General features: G+C 39.9%; 1 protein-coding gene across 1 annotated transcript in view; it reads right to left on the bottom strand.

Annotated features, from left to right (window-relative positions):
* The window catches only part of RTTN (rotatin), a 141,451-nt gene extending 122,175 nt beyond the window's left edge, over window positions 1-19,276 (bottom strand). The window contains exons 1-10 of the mRNA XM_061169804.1: window positions 19,189-19,276; window positions 18,660-18,847; window positions 17,622-17,799; window positions 15,858-15,947; window positions 13,696-13,789; window positions 12,203-12,317; window positions 11,099-11,249; window positions 7,877-8,042; window positions 5,408-5,589; window positions 3,037-3,152 (exon numbers count right to left, since the gene is read on the bottom strand). Of these exons, the coding sequence (XP_061025787.1) occupies window positions 3,037-3,152; window positions 5,408-5,589; window positions 7,877-8,042; window positions 11,099-11,249; window positions 12,203-12,317; window positions 13,696-13,789; window positions 15,858-15,947; window positions 17,622-17,799; window positions 18,660-18,847; window positions 19,189-19,219 (1,311 nt within the window). The 5' untranslated portion in view covers window positions 19,220-19,276. The remainder of the gene's footprint in view (window positions 1-3,036; window positions 3,153-5,407; window positions 5,590-7,876; window positions 8,043-11,098; window positions 11,250-12,202; window positions 12,318-13,695; window positions 13,790-15,857; window positions 15,948-17,621; window positions 17,800-18,659; window positions 18,848-19,188) is intronic.
* Window positions 19,277-20,259: the final 983 nt, after the last annotated feature.

Genomic DNA, 20,259 nt, shown 5'->3' with positions numbered 1-20,259 from the left:
ATAATTCTCTCAACTTCACTTGAACTTCAACCAGCAATTCTTCCAACACGCCTGGAAATCTAAGTTACCAGCTCACAGCAGGTCAGATGGGAATTTAGAAGGAATGAGTCATAAAGAAGGAGAAAAGACTGCTTTTCGTGACATTGAGTGACAGCAGTGACAGAAAGAAGAAAGGCAAAAAACGAACAAAAAACAGCCCCAAGAGTCTGGGGTTATCTGGCATGAGGAAAAGAGCCTTACTCCCGTGAACCTAACTTACCATGTGAATAAGGAAAAAACTAACTTAATTTCACAGGTAAGCAAAAAAGGGATGACATACTTCAGGTCATCCTAACTTTTACAAGTGCTTACCAAAAAAATTTTTTATTTTAACAAAATATAATTTCAGTGAAAATATTTTTTATTTTATTTACTTCGAGTGAAATAAAAATATTCAATTTATGGAGAAAAAATTTCTTTGACTATGCTTACATAAACTGAGTTATGGAATTCCAGACATGAATGCTATTAGCACTATTTGGAAAGATCTAGAGAATTGATTACATATCTACAGGCATTTAATTACTGAATTGGTCAACATTTATTACTTTGTTCCTTTAATGACACGACAAAAATATACTTCTGCCTTCTGTGTAAACCTCACAAAAGTAGGGACATTAAGGAATTCTACTTAATTGTCTGCTTCTATTAACATATAGTCCAAAGGGATGAGATTTTTCCTAGGAAGCATTTATTCTTTTAAATAAGTAAGTCAAATATAATTTCCAGCAGTACTATTTAACATTTCTAACATACCAATTGGCACTTGCACAACAGATTTAACCTTTAAAGTAAAAATAATTCATTGAATCATAAAAGATCAGCAGCCAAAAGTTAAAAATGAATGACTAACTTTTACAGATAAATGTTCTGGCCAAGAAACTTGAGCTATTTTAAGAAGCAACTGATAAAACATTCTTCACACTTCTCAAGGAAAACTCACTTGTTGAAAACCTTCAACATGTGAAAATCTTCTAAAAGTACTACAGAATAATGTGATAACCTTAAGGACTAACGAAAAACTAAGATTAAGAACTATTATCCCTATTTTATAAATAAATTGTAGGACTTGAAACAATATATTACACCTACTGTAAAATGTTTCAGTTGTGTTTCTTTTCAAAAGATTTGTGTAGATAAAAAAAATTGGGGGAGGGCTTCCCTGGTGGCGCAGGGGTTAAGAATCCACCTGCCAATGCAGGGGAACACGGGTTCAAGCCCTGGTCCGGGAAGATCCCACATGCCGCGGAGCAACTAAGCCCGTGCACCACAACTACTGAGCCTGTGCTCTAGAGCCCGCAAACCACAACTACTGAAGCCCACGTGCCACAACTACTGAAGCTTGCACGCCTAGAGCCCGTGCTCTGCAACAAGAGAAGCCACCGCAATGAGAAGCCCGCACACCACAACGAAGAGTAGCCCCCCCTCGCCACAACTAGAGAAAGCCCGTGCACAGCAACGAAGACCCAACGCAGCCAAAAATAAATTAATTTTTAAAAATGCACATTACTCATTTCACATAATTTTTGTTAGCAATTATGTCTATCCATATGTTTATTGAGTGAATAAATACACAATGAAGCACTCGCAGCCTGTAAAAAAGAATGAAGATCTCCACATATGAACGTGGAATAATCTCCATGCCTACATTTACATCCATCCATCTATCCAGGATGCATTCTTTTCTCTTCCAGTTTTATTGAGATATAGTTAACATAGAGTACTGTATAAGTTTAAAGTGCAGAGCTTAATGATTTGACTTACATACATCATGAAATGATGACCACGTTAAGTTTGGTGAACATCCATTATCTCATATAGAAACAAAATTAGAGAAATAGAAAAAAAGTTTCCTTTCCTTGTGATGAGACCCTCAGGATTTACTCTCTTAGCAACTTTCATACATAACACACAGCAGTTGTGCATTACATCCTAGTACTTATTCATCTTAAAACTGGAAATCTGTACCTTTGATCACCTTCATTCAATTCCCCCTCTCCCCACTTCCCACCTCTGTTAAACACAAATCTGATCTTTTTTTTCTCTGAGTTCGTTTCTTTGCTTGTTTTTGAAGAATAACTGACTTACACAACAGAGTGATTCAATATTTCTATACATAATGGTCACAACAATAAGTCTAATTACTATACAGGATTTACTCTTACGTTGTAAAAACAAGGTATGAAACTGTATATGATATACCACCTTTTATGTAAGATGTGAGGGGGGAATAAGAATCTACGTACTTATTTTCTTACATTTGCAAAAACTAAAATAAAAATGGAAAAAATAAACTAGAAAACAGGATGGCTGGGAGACATCCTTGAGTTACATTTTTATGAAGAGAAAACAATTCTCAAAAATGAAAACAAATTGAAACAAAAATCTAACTGTATACTGAATTGGTAACAGAGAAAATAATTCTTTTGAGTGACTTTAAGGCACAGAATTTTGACTTTATATACTCAGTGAGATTCAGTCTAAGTCAAAAAGAACTGCAAGAAAATCTTGAACTTTATTAGTTATTGACCACAGTGATACTAATACTGCTGCTGTGAAATTACTTACTTTTATGCTGAAGGTTAAAACTAATAAGCAATTATGTTGATGTTGCTAAGAATCTATGAAGGACAATAAAGTCCAAGCAAAGAAATACAAGTTTAAACTCAGAAGTAGCAGTCTGAATTCATGAGTTTTTTTTAAATACAGATTTCCTAGTTCTATTACTGAAGGGAAAGAATGATATCACTGTAACTGCAAGCAGCCCTAATGGCCTGTTTCTGGTCTTGATACACATTTCCCCCATTAAAAGTAACCAGAATCTCTGGAGAAATGGCCTATTCCAGACTATGCACAAAATAAGCCTGGGATCTACTGTGTCTAAAACAAAGAAAGTTTTCAAAGACTAATGAGACAATGAAACCAGCTTAAAAGGACCAAGATAAAATAAAATACTAATATTATTACCCACATCCCAAGGAAAACCTTGATTCTCACCATATCTATAGCAAAAAGACTGCTGTCATCCCAGATATCTGCTGAAATCGCTTCACCAATAAGTACCATATCCTCTGCAAGCAATTCCAGAACTCTTATTATCATCTGTCTACTACCTAGGAATACAAATAGGAGAGAGAGAGAAGGAAAGAAAGTTAATTCAAATAAAGCTGAATATCATATTGCTCAATCCTCTGATTAGCTAATGCTCCCAAATTCCTATTTCTCTTTTTATTTTTATTTTTTGATGTTTTTAGAATTGTTTAAAAGAGACGAATAGGGAAGTCACAATATACAATCACCATTAGACTTCTGTTTTGATCATAACACTATTTAACTACAAAAAATCAAATGTGCTCATAAGTGGGAAAGATACTCAGGAAGAGTATAACAATAATCTAACTAAAAGCACTGTGAGGTAGATTAAAATAACTTTTCAGATTCAGAGACCATCCATGTTACATGTAATAGGTGAAAAAGCACAGGTTTAGTTGAGAAGATGCAGTCTAATAAATTTCCCACTTAGGACGAGAAGGCTTAAGCCTTGTCATGAATTAGTAGTTTCCTACACAGGAGTTGCCTGGGAAACCTACACTCACCTTAAACTCTAAAAACATTCCAGAGGAAACTGTGCTGTCAGAGTCACACCCACCTGAGCAATCTCCCTTCTCCACAGAGATAGAATAACAAAGGAATTCTACCACCCATAACTCTAAGTAAGGTGAATGTTCAATCAAGACTTTCCTGTCCCACATACCAAAGGTCAATTTCTAATGAATAAAAGTAAAACAAACTACCAGATCATAAGGGTCTAGATTAGTTGTTTCATGAGAACATCTGGAGCAAATTCTCTTAGAAATCTCTTACGACACTGAACAAATGCAAATCATGCAATAATTTTCCACAAAAGGGCAAGAGAACATTTAGAAATTTTTATGTACCATGATACAGCTCTATAATTATCAATCTGACTTTTTACAGCAAATTAAGAAAAGGTTAAATGCAAAATCATTAAATCTAAAACTGTTCTCCTCAGTACACCATGCAGACAAACATATACACTTGATGATGCCGAAGTTCAGATCTTCTTTCATGTCACATTATTAGTACATGAATTAATATGTATTCCTCACTCCTGGAAGCAGAGTTCTTCAGTCAGTGAGAAGTTAAGGTACAGAGTTTTCTTCAGAATAAAAAAAATTGTTAATGTTCCCAAATATACACCTACCTCCTGCCTTCTTCCCTATCACTTCCAAGCTGGCAAAAAATAGCCATAGGACTTAAAGAACCATCAGCATGGGATAGATTTTTTACTCAGCCAGTATAAACCAAAAAAAGCAAAACTTGTTTATCTTGTATTTATATGTTGACAAGTTTATCAACTACTTATAATGTATATATTTAGAGAATAAAAATCTTTATTTATCCCAAACCTTTCTTTACCTTGCAAAATGCATGGACTTTGGTCTCAGAACCGTAGTTCAAGCCTCTGTTCTTCACTGTTTGACGTCGGATAAGTTTCTAAAGCACTCTAAACCTCAGCTTCCTCATTGTCAAACAGGGAGAAAAGCAGTAATTACCACTAAGGGGTGTATAAAATGGGTCGGTGTGAGGAGTGCACAGAATAATGTGCACAAGAGCACATCCGGCAGCCGAGCACAGCAGCTACTCACTGCGTGGTAACTTGTTTGATTACTAGACTCCGTCGGACATTGGCCATGTTGTTATCCTTCTCATCACTCTCCGCTAAAAGCACAGCTACATCCCAGTGTATACTGCAGTACATCTTTGCAAACTTACCCAGCACATTTGAGAGAAAATGTAACTCCAGAACGTTTGGGTTTTCTGAGTTTTGTTTTGTTTTTTGGGAAAAAGAAATTACTGCAAAGGTACAAATCCAGTGTTGGGTTTGTTATGGTTTTTAACATGTTTCATAGCTCAAGTAAAAATTGAGTAGGAGGAGTGAACAACTGAAAGCAACTCAAAAAATTTCTAAAGAGCAAAAGCCGAAGAGTTTTTTACTCTGGTCTATTCATGCCAGGCCATCTTCTCTAACTCACTCCAGTTGCATTGCTTTTTCAGTGCTTACCTTTAAAATAGTCACACACAAATGGAAGTCTGTGCAATAAAAGGCCAGAAATGGAAGGGGATACTCTATCTGAACAGTGCTCCATGGCATCCACGTTTAATTAAGAGATAATAAAGACCTTACTAAGTTCTTAGGAATTTGTACCCCAAAAGATAAGTAAATCCAGATTTTAAAGGTCCTAAGACAGACAGAAAGCAAAAATGAGAAAAATTAGAGTCCTAGAAAATAGACAAAACAAACACAAAGCATACAAAAGGAACTCTGACTTCAAGGACAACTAACCTGTTCTCAAGAGAGGAACGGCAGACTCCAGGATGGAGACGCAGAGCTGGGGCAGGCTCAGCTGCTGGAACCGCAGCTCTAGCGTGTCCTCAGCCTCCAGCTCTGGCAGGTCCAGGTGCACCATGTCCAAAGGGGAAGGGATGGAGACCCTTGAGTTGACATGAGCGTGACTACTACTTCCACTGTAAAGTAGACAAGGATAACAATAAACCTTGAGTATGGAAACAGCCCACAAACAGAGTTACTGCATAGCTGCTGCCTGGCATATTAGGAGACTCATACCATGCACAATTATATTGCTCCATGAAACAATTCTGGTCAGATTTACAGCAACCTTGACAAATTTATGAGATTAAATTCCATAAAGATGGCTCAAAATTGTAAGTGAAACCAAGAATGCTTTTTTTATACGTTGCTTTTCAAACTGATGTTCTCCGAACGTGTCAACATTGCTATAGCAGCAATCGACATGAACACTGATAACCCATCCATTTCTAAAGGAAAGCAAACAGATTCATAGCAAAGTTCTTCCGTAACTTATAAAGGCAAAACTAAATAGTTCGTATGGTTTCCTAGATTTTCTGTGATTTTCACCAAATGTTCTAAGTAAGCCAATGTTAGCAACTGAAGAATGCTAGAAAATGCCAGAAAAACATGATGAGAAATGGATTACTTTATTTAGTACAGTCAACATCATATGATTTTGAAAGTATACCCCAAAATAGAACATCCCTTCTTGGCTTTCTTTATAAAAAAACTTTTACCTTGGGTGTAAAGGAGTGGGGTGGGGATAAAAGTGCTATAGAAAGGCTTGAACTTCACATTTACAAAGCACCTCAAAATGTTGACTTTTGATGTTATCCACAATTGAAGCTGAATCACATAGATGCACTAACACTACTGAACATGTAAAACTCCCAAATTTTAATACATTTTGTCATTTCTTCAATTCCAATATACCAAGCATCCCAAAATATGGAAATGAGCTGGGCTTCTCTCAAACTCTGAAAGGGCCCAGGAGGACGTTCACTCAGGAGTGAAAATCTACAAGCACATAGCACACTAGATACAGCTCAGAGAATGAGGTAAAGAGAAAAACCATGCCTGATCAACACCAGCTACCCTGTAGGATAAGGAGCACAGGCTCTCGGACCATACTGTCCAAACCCCTGCCCTGCTCTTTACCAACTGTATAAACTGGGGTTTGGCTCCCAGCCTCTCCAAACCTCAGGCTTTTCTATAAAATGATGATAATAATAATACCAATCCTATTATAGGACTGTTTTGAGGACGACCACAGGAGGCAAAGCACATGAAGCACTTGACGTAACACCAAACACACAGCGAGCCTGAGTCAGTGTTAGACTGGAGCAGCAGTAGCCATGTCACAAGAAAAAAATCAAGCCAACAGACAAGTGCTGGTCTCACTGAGCATTTAGCAGAATGACACTAAAGAAAAGACTTAAAAAGAGCTTTTTAAGAGCTTCTCTGGTGGCACAGTGGTTAAGAATCCGCCTGCCAATGCAGGGGACATGGGTTCGAGCCCTGGTCCGAGAAGATCCCACATGCCACGGAGCAACGAAGCCCGTGCGCCACAACTACTGAGCCTGCACGCCACAACTACTGAGTCTGTGTGCCACAACTACTGAAGCCCACGCACCTAGAGCCCGTGCTCCAGAACAAGAAAAGCCACTGCAATGAGAAGCCCGCACACCACAACAAAAAGTAGCCCCCACTCGCCGCAACTAGAGAAAGCCCACGCACAGCAACGAAGACCCAACACAGCCAAAAATAAATAAAAATAAAATAAATAAATTTTTTAAAAAAAGAGGTTTTAAGATGCTTGTAGCCTAAGGATGAGGTAACACACAAATACCATGCCAATCCCTTTAAGAAAACTAGATATATAAAAATCTTTCTTTACACCAACAAATAAAATACCATAAACTGTGCACCTTGAAGGTGACTTTGTTTTATAGATTCTCCAATCATTCCCTTTAATAGTAAACACCAATGCATTTAAATTATGATTAAACTTACAAAAATGGGCTTAAAATGTTATCAAAAAGTATCTAACATTTAAAACTATGCTTTTAAACTAGATCACACTCCATTTGTGGCTGCTAAAAACAATTTAGTGGGTCAGAATCACCATTTTTTTGATGAAATAGAAATGCACTGTGTAACACAGAATGAGAGAACAATTTTGTGAACATGTTGTTTCAGTGGACACACACAGATTCACACGCACACATACACAGAGTATATGTCTGTGTACTGAGTACCGAGTTGCAGTATAATACTTATTTCTTACTGGGGATCATGGTCAAAAAAGTATGAAAGTCACTGGTTTAACACAAGGCCAATACCTGTGTTAATGTTTCAAAAGAAAAGACGAAAGAGCAAAACAACAATCTCCCTCTAAAACTGAAACACACACACAAGTTAACCTGGCTTTCCTACAGTCACCTGGAAGACACGGCGTCCCAATCCTGGCCGTCTCCTCTGGGTCGCTGGCCTGTGCGTCCCACCACAGAAGGCCGAGGGCTGCTGCTTCCTGGAGAAGGATTCTGGGAATGATGAGTGACTCTTGCTTCATGACAATAAGACAGAGAAGAATTTTGGGAAACTGTATCTGGGGGAAAAAAAAAAAGAATAAAAGTATTCCTTGGTAGAGACAGATTACTGATTATGTAGTTCTTGTCATTCTTCAGGAAAAAAAAATTAACAAAATTAAGATAGTAGAAATGCTTCTATGAGGTAAAAGTAAAAGTCAACCTTTTCTGCAATACTCCCTTAGCACATTTAGGTTCATGTCTAATTGACCTGATTACACGGAACCTTTTAGCCAACAGTGTTCACTTACAACATTAGAGACCGAATCATGCACTCTCCCGCTTAAAACCCTCCCAGAGACCCTACCTCAAACCTTGTGCAAAAATTAACTCAAAATGGATCGACAACCTAAATATGAGTTAAAACCATAAAGCTCTTAGCAGAAAACATAGGGGTGGATCCTCATGACCTTGTATTTGGCAATGAATTTTTAGATATGACACCAAAAACACAAACAACCAAAGAAAACAGAGATAAATTGGACTTCAACAAAATTTAAAACTTTCATGAATCAAAGGACATTAACAAGAAAGTAACAACCGGGATTTCCCTGGTGGCCCAGTGGTAAAGAATCTGCCTTACAATGCAGGGGACGCAGGTTCGACCCCTAGTCCAGGAGCTAAGATCCCACATGCCGCAGGGCAACTAAGCCACACGCCATGACTACTGAGCTCGCGCGCCTCAACTAGAGAGCCTGTGTGCCACAAACTACAGAGCCCACGGGCCCTGGAGCCCACGCACCACTGCTAGAGAGAGAAAACCTGCACGCCACTGCTAGAGGAGAGAAAACCTGCACGCCACAACTAAAGAGAAGCCTGCGCACCACAACAAAAGATCCCGCATGCCTCAACGAAGATCCCGCGTGCCGCGACGAAGACCCAACGCACCCAAAGATAAATAAATAAATAATAAATAGATCTTTAAAAAAAAAAGAAACAACCTACAGAATGGGAGAAAATATCTGCAAATCATATACCTGATAAGGATTTAGTATCCAGGATATATAAATAACTCCCAAAACTCAACAATGAAAAACAAGAAGTCAACCATCCCAATTTAACAACGGGCAAAAAACTTTAATAGACATTTCTCCAAAGATATACGAATGGCCAGTAAAAACATGAAAAGTCACTAGAGAATCACTAGTCATTAGGGAAATGCAAATCAAAATCACAATGAGATACCACCTCACACCTACTAGGAGGATTACGGTTAACAAAAAAGAAAGAAAGAAAAAGAAAAAAGTTTTGGCGAGGCTGTGGTGAAACTGGAAGCCTCATACGCTGCTGGTGGGAATGTCAACCGGCGCAGCCGCCGTGGGACACGTTTGGCGGTCCCTCAGAAAGCTAAACGTAGAATCAACGTATGGCCCAGCGGTTCTGCTCTGGTATACACCCAAAGAATCGATAGCAGAGGCTCGAACGGATATGCCAGCGTTCACCACAGCATCACTCGTAACAGTCAAAAAGCGGGAACAAGCCCCACGGCCACCAACAGCTGAACACATAAATACAACGTGGTGTGTACATACAGTGGAACATCATTCGGCCGTAAAAATGAATTTCTGACACGTGCTACAACATAGGTGAACTTTGAAAACATTACGCTAAGTGAGATAAGCCAGATGAATACTGTACAATCCTGCTGTCTAGGGACCTAGACAGAAAATAGACGAGAGATTACCGAGGGCTGCACAGGGAAGGGGAAATGGGGAGCGCTGCTTAATGGTTACAGAGCTTCCACTTAGGATGATAACAAAGGTTTGGAAACAGATGATGGTGAGGATCGCACAATACTGGGACTATACTGACCAAATCCTTACAAAGGTCTGCCAGAGCCATTGCACCCTGGCCCCGGGCCACCTCTCTGACCTCACCCCATTCCCCTCTCTGTACCCCCACCCCGCTCACTACGCTCCCCTCACACCAGCCTGATTTTGGTTCCTCAAGCGTGTGGCCCTCAGAGCTGAGGCCTCTGACCTCCCTGGAACACTCTCCCTGCCGCTCTTCAAGCGGAGGTCCCTTCCCACCCTTCAGCTCGCCTCCTGTCAGACCCCTTCCCTGACCATCCTATCCGAGAAAGCCACATCCCCGGTCACATTCTGTCACATCACTCCTCTTATTCCCTTTGAGCACTTCATATCTAAAAACTTGTTTGTTTACCACCTGTCCCAACCTTCTACAATACAAGCTCATAAAGGAGGGGACCTTATCTGTTTTGTTCAGTGTTATACCCCTTAGAGTATCGGTTGGCACAGAGTAGGTGATAAATAAATATTTATTTAATACACGAATAAGTCTTCTGATTTATCCACTATTTTTACCCACATTATAACTCTTTTTCTGATGAAATATGGGGTACCCACAAGCTCTCAAGAATGTTAATGAGGAAACCCCATGCCCCCTGAGGTCTATAATAAAGCTAACATAAAGGATAAATATTCAAGTAGCACAGGATCAGTGAAACTCTCAACAAAATAGGGCTTAACTATGAAGCATGATGACAAATCACTGTAATTTAATATTCGACTTTCAATATATATTGTATTATGTAAGTGCACAGAAATCCTAAATTGTAAATGCTAGTTTGACAAGGCCAGCCTAGTACTCTATTTGGCCATTAGGTGGTGCTTTTTCCCTGAAAAGTCTGGCACTGCTATCATATAATATCTGCTTACATCACAAGTTGAATAAAAATAGTTTTCATAAAATACAAATAGGTATTTTTCAAACCAAACAATTTCTTAACACAACATATAACTTGCTAAAATGCCCAAAGTCCCACATGAATAGCTGGACTCAGAATCCTGGTCCTTAGCTCCCAACAACACTCAGCATACGTGGGAGAAAAACACCTTGCAAATGTCTCTTATCAAAAAAAAAGAGGATGGGATCAGGAGTGCTTCTGTCATTCATACAGTTTGTTTTCAAAGATTATACTTTGATTACATTTAGGAATGGGGAATTTATGTTGTGAAAATGTATACACAATAACCCTGACAGTAAATACAATGGGGAGTTCTTGGAAGAATCTACAAATACCACCAGTGACCAAGGAATATATAAACATAAATACCTTGTTTACTAGAGAAAAAACTTGGATCTCGGTGAAAGTTAAGTCTGTTTCTTAAATACGTGCACAGCTGCTGCAAGCAGGACACTGACTGCAACGCCAGGCGATGTTTTCCATCTCCTCCAAAGGCCAGTTTCAACAGAGATAAAAGGCTCTGAAATAAAGAAGAGTGATGAAAATGATGGAGGGAACAAAGTGCTCAACTTTCAAAGAAGGATATGCAGCTTAAATGAGGTTAAATGAACAGTCAAAGGAATTAAGATAAGGTGCAAATATTTATAAAACATAAGAAACAGAAACAGGCAAAAATGACTTGGCATAATGCAGGAAGATGGGTCAAAGTAAGATAAAATTTAAATACAACAGTCAGCGTTTCTCATATCTGAACTGTTGAGTACCTATCGTGAAGAACACAGGAATTATTCCTCATTCAGGATATTAAGTTACACAGTACTTTTTAAAAACCACAACAAGCCTTTTACATCTCAAACAGCTAAATCATTTTGCATGTTTTGATAATTTACAGCTTTCCCTCTCCTATCACTCACAGCTGGGACAGTATGAAGTAATAGCTGCCACTCACTGGCACCCATCTCAGCCCCGTGACTGCGCAGCAAGGGTACCAAGCCTTACCAGATGCCGTGGACACCCCACAATCCCAGCCCGGGATCCCAGTCTCTCTACTGTACACGTATGCAATAAACTGCACTGCAAAGAATCCACCTACATTGCTCACCTCTGCCACATTTCCACAGCATCCAGCACCGTGCCTTAAACACCTAGATACCCAAAGTGATGCAACTCTAACTATTAAGACTGGTCACTGCTGCCCAACCTCAGTTTCCCAGGTCTAGTCTCCCCAAGTGATCCATAAATGGTAAGTTCAAGGTCGTCAAACTGGACTGCATGTGTCAAATGAGACTACTTCCTATCAGAACAACCACCATCTAAGTAAGTTAGAGAGTAAGTGGTCTGAATAACCAAATACTTCATTATTTAAATATGGTAGTGCAAATTTCCTTCCCAAGGACTCCCACTTCGCAAAATGTGTTTCATTGCAAAAAGTTCCCTGTTTCAAAATCTAAAACTATTGCAGAGCAAACGCACCTGAACAATTTTTGGCCTTTGAAGGAAAATCTCAGCAGGAAAATCTTGCATGATAACATCTTTCAACAGTTCACAGGTGTTCCAGATTAAAGTGTGGTTACTACTTCTTAAAGAGCTACAAAATATACAAAATACAGTATTATTTATTTTTAAAAAGAATTTACCTATACCAGATTCTAAGTAACCTATTCACAATCCTTCAGGTCTCAGCCAAGACATCTTGCCCTGGGAAGCCTTCCCAAATCTCCTCCCTAATCAATGAACAACCCTGGGGTAGGTGTGTTCTTTCATGTGCCCATAATCTGTGCTACGGTAACTGCCTGTTGACTTCGTAGCCCCACTAGACCCTCCTCAAGAGCAGGGACTACACAGTATCCCCCACTGTATACCCAAAGACTATCACAGTGCCACGAAAGGAGATCAATGAAATCTGCTAAGTGAATCAGGAAATAAGACAGAGGAGATCACAAGTACAGAGTACTTATGTACTTAAGTACAGAGTTAAATTCCAGGAATTTAGATTCCTTACTGCTCTTCCCTACTCGAGGGGAATGAGGCTGGTGTTCCTCTCTTATCTCATGGAGAGGACACCTCTCAACTTCTCTGACAATATCTGCCCTCCTAGGGATGTGGCAGTTGTTCACCTCTCACCCCAAGAAACCAAACCTGCTCTCAGCCTGGCTCCAGTCCACCATTCACCAGCCACAGGCGCCCACTAGAGACCATACCTCCTCCTTAGCAACCGACTCAGAACTGACAGACCAGCACCACCCCTGCTCCATCCCCGTGTGCATGCTACCTCTTCAATATGTTACTCCAAGAGAATTTACTGAGGCCCATCAGTAAAAAGGGCCATCATCAAAAGTCATTTAATAGCATCCCCCTGTATTGGGCCCTAACTCTAGAAGTTGGTCTTTATTTTTCAGATTCTCACCAAAAAAAGGCAGACAACTCATTTGATGTGGCATTCACTGAAATTACGTTTCAGCAAAAAGTGAAACTAGACATTAAAACAGTCTCCAAACTTCTAGATATTGGCTATCTACTTTTGGGGGTGATGACCAAATAAAATCCAATACATCAGATCAGATCAGTGGTCCCCAACCTTCTCCTAACAGAGTCCATGTTTTGAAATATACTGTCTACTAAAAAGACTGCATTTATGTTTAATTTCTCCATTTTTATTCACCAAGGGCCTAAGCAATGGCCAGGCAATCTGGTCAGTAAGAGATGACTCATATCACCAAGGAGTGCAGAGGATTCCAAGCACAAAAAAGAAACTTGATGTGAAGCCTGATTAAAGGCAAATAGGAATTTTCTGGCTTGTTTTTTGAAATACTGAAAATCATTCATATATTCCCATTGCTACCTATCACAGCCACTCAGTATCTTTTTTCCTGATGAAAATGTACAGTAATAACTCTCAGACTTCATGGCTATAAATATCAATACCAAAAGCCAAAACACCTGAAATACGTCAGGTACTACCGTACCTTTCATTAGAGGAGAGAACATGCCTATCAGCTGTGGTCAGGGGGAGCCAAGGGAAGGTAGAAAACTTCAAACACTTCGCGGTCGGATTTGCTGCTAATGGAAGAGCAAAACTTAAGGCATCAAAGGAGACAATGTTGACAGATTCACAATGTTCAGAATAAGGCTTCACCTTTAAAACAAGTCCGCAAATAAAGTCACAGTTTACAGTACCCTAAAATATACCAAAAAGACCAGCTGCAAATTTGTTCCCTCACAGAATAAATAACAGAGATCTCTTTTCATAATTTAAACAGAACTCATATATTATTATTAGAAGGGCATTAAACACAAACCAATATTGAATGACATTTAGAGCATCAATTAAATTTTCTATTTCACCATGTGGCTAACCAGAACATAGAGCATAAACAAAAAAGGAACTGGCATTTGGAGATCTCTAACTGTAGAAATTAAAAACGATATAAACGTAATCATATACTGTATTTAATTAGTCATGTTCAAATATCCTAAATCCTGTTAGATATTTAAACCTCTTTGAGATGACTTGAAGACCATAAGATTAAAGATCAAATATCAGTGCTCAGACAAGATTAAAAGAGATCTGAGAAACCGAACGCAATTTTATACTACCCTCCTTCAAATTATTTTTAAACACATGGTGTACGGGTTAAGGCGACAACACATAAGCCCTTCCAAATGGCCAATAGTCTTTCTGCCAAATGCTCTGAAAAGAGCATGGAATTGTTAATTCAGATAATAGTGTTACTAAATTCTCAAACATAGCAGTTGCTTCCTTCAAAAGTGCTAACATAAAAGCAGGGTTTACTTTCTAAGGGAAAAACAAGAGGTGAGTGGAGGGAAGGACAGGCTTATACTGCACACATAAAGATGTGTCCAAAATAAGCCACACCATCGATCCACAAACTGCAACTCACATAAAAATATGTTACCATCTCAATCTTCCTGAATGTTTCAACCGCTTCACTCAAATACCCATGATTCCCAGCCCTGGAGACACTCCCTTCAGATGTCTCCCTTCAGATGTCTCTCGTTGTCACTCAATTAAGCCTCTCAGCCACAAACACAAGGAACTACCATGTCAAAACCAAAGCTCCCTATAAGCCTAACAAAACTTTTCCAGAAAGGAAAGGTTAAGTATTTTAACAGCTGAACAAGTTTTCTGTTCTTTCTTATGCTGTACTCAACCTGAGAGTTTCTACGAAATCGTTTTTATAACAGAGGGCTTCCAAACTGAGTTAAATTGGATGCCTGACGCCCGCAGATATATCCTTGGAAGCAACCTTTTCATTTCAACTATGCAGGCAGTAAGAGGTGAAGTACATGCTTACTTAACCATGCCCTAACTGTGTCACCTAGTACAAAGGTTTTATCCTTTCTAAGCCCCAGGGTTCTCATCAGTAAGATGGGGTTAATAACAATATCAACCCCACTGGGACTCCATGAAGATTCATTCATTCATTCAAGAAATAACACATTTCTGGCACTGTTCCCCACACCCACGCAGGATGAAGCAGTATTTGTAGCTGTCATTAAGTTTATAATGAGGGAGACAAACAGGAAGTAAATGAATACATAATTTAATAAATACATATAGGAAGAAAACCAAATGTAGATAAAAAGTGATCACTGGCTAGAGTCCTCGGGAAGGTCTCTTTGAGGAGGCGGCATATGACCGACCAGAGACCAGACGCAAAAAGACCTGGATGAGATTCCCGAGAGAGGCTCTAAATCAGAACTCTTTCGTCAACTGAATGTTGGAATAAAGATAAATGAGGAAACAAATTTGATCCTGAGCCTCTGGCCTGAGTCACTGGGTCGACAGTACCGCTTAGTGAGCTGGAGAATCAACGAGGTGGCGTGTACAGTGCACAGCTCAGCTCCTGACAAAGACTCCCGGCTCGATAAGCACCAAGCACCACGGCCACCGTTACCACTGCCTAGAGAGCTGGTCAAAGGCACTTAGAATAACACAAAGTTTCACCATTTAGACTCTATATCCTAATCTAACTTGAGGGGACAAACACTCAGTTCGGTGCTTAACCATTTAAGTCTGACCAATATGTCTTCACAACAATGAGGGAAAGTACATTAACTTCCAATTTCCCAGGTAGACAGGACCTACGTCCCTGTAGATACACACCCACAGGTCTCGGAGGCACTTCCATCTGCTGGAAAGTACTTTTGTCTTGAGGAAAATATCCCGTTAAGGTTTCAGGTTGCTGGGGCAATTCTGAAAAGAAAATATATATTACTGTGTTACTGATGCATTATTTGCTGAAAGTGAAACTTGCTCTTTTCAAATATAAACGGTTTATCTTAAGTTTTTGAATCACTTTAAAAACTAGAAAAATAATCCAGTTATGGTTCTCTGAATAATCTGTCCTCCTAAAGAGGAAAAAAACGTGGATGCCGAGTCAATTTCGAATTGAGGGGTTTTTTTCCTCTCTCTTTTACTGTTATGTAACTACAATTGTTTCTTAGAATGAAAACATCCACAATGTACATAAAGAATCTGTTACAAGGTATTTATTCAAGAACTGTTCATCTCAGCTTCTTAGTCCATCTCTCTCCTCTCCCTTACTCTCATATTTCCTGATCACTTCAATTTTCATGTTTTTTTAAGAAAAAGTTGTCAAAAGCAAGAGTCAGACACTATCTTTCAATAACTCTGATGATCCCCTATCATACATGATTACATATTCAGCATTTCAGTTGTGATGAGATTAAGAATGAAGAAAAGGCTAAAACCAAATTTTGTAATTTTCTGTTTGAAGTTTTCATGCCAGTAGTTCTAATGTTAATACAGAAAACTAAAAATTAGCCCTAGACCATACCTCTAAACTCACCTGCAAGGAACTAGGTTGAAAATTCATGATTTAAGATTCTACTTTATTTGTTATGGCTTAGACAGAAATTGTAAAATACACTGTTAAAAATCACAATCACACAAGAACTCAGTAAATGGCAGCTGCTGTTGTTGTTCCTGTTAACAGCAGGACCGAGGGTCACAGCAGTGGCAGTACAGCACTGGCATAGAGAAGAATAGGGTCTAACAGATTAAATGAGCAAGAACACAGCTTTTTATACTTTTACTACTGAATCATATAAATTTCAAAAGCATTTTCTTTCCTTCAAATCAATTTAAATGCTTTCCATGAGCAAGGCACTATAGTGGACTTCAAGTAATAACACGAACAACACGTAACAGTAGCAGACAAGGATTCTGTGCTTAATATACACCGGGCCCTATGCTGAGCACCGTCCAGACGTTGCCCCACTTAAACCTCACAAAAATCCTGTAAGATGTTCTTGCTGATTGTACCAATTTTTGGATGAGAAAACTAAAGCCTGGAGGGATTAAGTACCTTAGCCAAGGTCACCCAACTAGTGGCAGAACTGGGACTTAAATCCATGTCCCTTTGACTCTGATTTTAGCCAGCATACCATGTGTAGCTCATTTTGATTGGACCCTGTAACAAAATCATGAGCAGGGCAGACATCCTCCCTATATGAAGAACACAGCCCCAAAATGCAAGTATAAAATATTCAAAACAACGTCTGGCACATAGTAATGAGTGCTCAATGAAAATCTGTTGTTATTGCTAAAAAAATAATCTGTCAAACTAGTCTCACAAAAAGAAAGTCACTTCATCTTGTATGCCCCGTGACCAAAACAAAAACACACAAGTACCCTCCTCTCTGTAACATCAGAGGAGGGGAATTAAGATCAAATTCATGTAAGTTAACATAAGAAAAATAAGAGTTGCAGGGGGGAGAGGAGGAGGATTGTTTGTTTTTTTAATCTAAGGTTCCTTTCCTTAGAATTAACCATTAGAACCAATATATTATATTTTAACAGATTGATTGACTGATTGATTTCATCAGAGTGATTCCAAAGAGTTACCAGTTTGACTGGTTTGGTAAGATGCAGAATACAGTTCAGGAACTTCTGAAGGAAGAATAAAAAGTCCATCCAGAATGCCATCAATTTCAGCCTGTAGATTCGGCTCCACATTAGAACGAAGTTTAGATAAGAATTCGACTGCACCAAGGTCAACCAAATGCTGGACTGCTGGGGGATACTGAAATAAGAAAAGGAGTGTCTTGAGAACAACCATAAATATCAAAATCTCTAGACTTTATTTTACAGCAGTCAAAACATGACATTATTTTTGGTACACCAGATGTTCCTTTTTAAAACATAATTTTTGCGGTGATATACATAAGACGTAGATTTACAGAGACATACGTAAAACATTTAATAACACTTATGAGAGAAAAGCCCAGACACTGAACACTAGAAATGCACACTATCCAGTCCTACTTTTATTTATTAAATTGATTACTTCTCTTCACTGACACTCACTGTATCCTCTTCTACCTCCAATCACTCAAAGGATGCCAAAGTAATAAGTATCCCCTACAACTGCATAGTGATTTACAGTTTGGAAAAGTTAAACCTGCCACTTTGATATTTGACCCTGACAACTAACTACTCTCAAGACAGACTGAGAAACATAAATCTGAAAAACAGATATGGGAAAAACAATTTAACATACTTGTGCTGTTTAGTATCATGGTCTGTAACTTTATCTTTAAATGTGTTCTCTTTTATACAAAGACATCTCATTTTAACATGTAAATAACAGAACCATAAGGGAAAACAGAATGACAAGTATTAACCTCCAAAGACGATCCCCCAAATCAGAACATACCTGAACTCAGAAACTGTGTTACTTCAGAACACAGCAGAGACAATGTGAGATTCAACATCACAAATCAGAGAAAAGGAGGATGGAGCATTATATACCCAAATGAATTAAAATTCAACATTCACAGCTGTTTTTTAAAAATTTAATAATTTAAATTTTCAACAAATGCTACAATTAAATGACTACGAAATACTCACTTGTTTGATTATTTTATTTCAAAATGATCCTACCTTAACCAATCTGTTCAACAGACTCAGAACTTCTTCTTTCATTGGAACGGACGGGAAATTGAACCATTCCAGCAAATGGAGAAAGAGGAGCCTCTCCTGAACCAGATCAGCACAGCAGATTAAACTGTGCTCAATCTTGCAGAGAATATTCTTGAGAGCGCGTGCCCTGATCTCGGCCAGCTGATGACCTGTCAAAGAAGACAGCACAGAGCTATTTCCCGACTCCAAAGAGACGCCCACAGGGAATTTACCCTAAAACTTCGTTATCTACGCTGGGGGCGGGAGCGGGGTGAAGAAGAAATAAAGAAACCAGTTTTTTCCACACGCAGGACGCTGGTGCATTCAGGACGCGAACTGCGGAGTTTACACAAAGTCCGAGGTGGGCCCCCGGGGGCTGCCCTGCCGAAGCCCGGACGAGACAGGAAGCCGTCGCGGGGTGGCCCGGCCTCGGAAACGTGACACCGCCATTCTCAGCAAGCGGCCACGACGGATGCGGGCGACCCGGGCGAGGGGCAACTCAGACTGTTACCCAGTTTCCTGATGAGCCCCGTCAGGACCATCCCGTCCCTCTCAATCAGCCGCCGCCGGAGAATTAAACTGCCGCGCCACAGCGTCCGACCACAATTACTGTCCCCCTAGAAACCCGGCCGGTCCGAAAGCGAGTTCCTCAACGCCTGAGCGAAGGACCCAAAGAGTGAGAGGCATTCCGTGAGCTGTTCCGGTCCCCGCGCCAACAGAGAAGCTTACAGTCTCGCTATAGTGACTACTATGCAGTTCCTAGACACCGGACTCCGTCGTAAGAACGGGAAAGAATGAAGAGTGAAGCAGGGACAGAACGCGTTTTGGCCGCCGTGCACGTCGGGAGTTGTAGTCTTCGCCCGTTCGTGCTCTCCTCCCGGAATTCCGGACCCGCCACCGCGCCCGCCTCCTGGGGTTCCGGCGTCCAAGCGCGGGCTGCGGCGCGGGCTGCAGAGGCTCGCGCGGAAGCCCAAGTCGGCCCTGCACCCTCCCTATGCGAGGGCTTCGTTTATGACCCTGCCAGTCTGAATTCTCAGCTCCCAGAACTTTACAACTTAGAGTGCAGCGTTTTGTTAGGATGACCTACCCCGTTCCACCCCTACTTCCCTGCCGTTACTAAATGACTTAACCTCTTTAACTGTGAGATGCACCTGCACAATCAAGCAATGACCTTGGATACCTGGGTTCAGAGTAAAGCCGAAAAAGAAATGAGAGCGGCGGCGGGGGGAAATAACTGAACAGGAGAGAAAAAGGGGGCTGTAGAAAGAAAAGGGGGTGAGTAGGAATTTGAATTCGTATTTGAATGCCACTAAAGTTGCCTTTTGCACTGTGATCGGTTTGAACTAATAGAAAAAAATCTAAGCAATGGTAAGAGCAACCACAACAAAACTAAATTTGTAAAGTGATTTGCATTTTAGAGAACATTTTATCTCACGGATTTTTTCATCCCTGGAGAAAGGATGTCAAGGTAGCAATTCCCATTCCTATTTTGCAAAAAAAAAAAAAAAAGGGAGGGGGGGGGACTACGTAAAATCGGAGAAGTACCTGGCCCACATCAGCCAGTAAGTGGCTGATTGAGGAC

This window comes from Eubalaena glacialis, chromosome 15, assembly GCF_028564815.1.
Source record: "Eubalaena glacialis isolate mEubGla1 chromosome 15, mEubGla1.1.hap2.+ XY, whole genome shotgun sequence".
In the NCBI taxonomy this organism is placed as follows: Eukaryota; Metazoa; Chordata; class Mammalia; order Artiodactyla; family Balaenidae; genus Eubalaena; species Eubalaena glacialis.
Note: the sequence above shows the minus strand (reverse complement) of the source record. Positions and strands in the feature narration are given on the sequence as shown.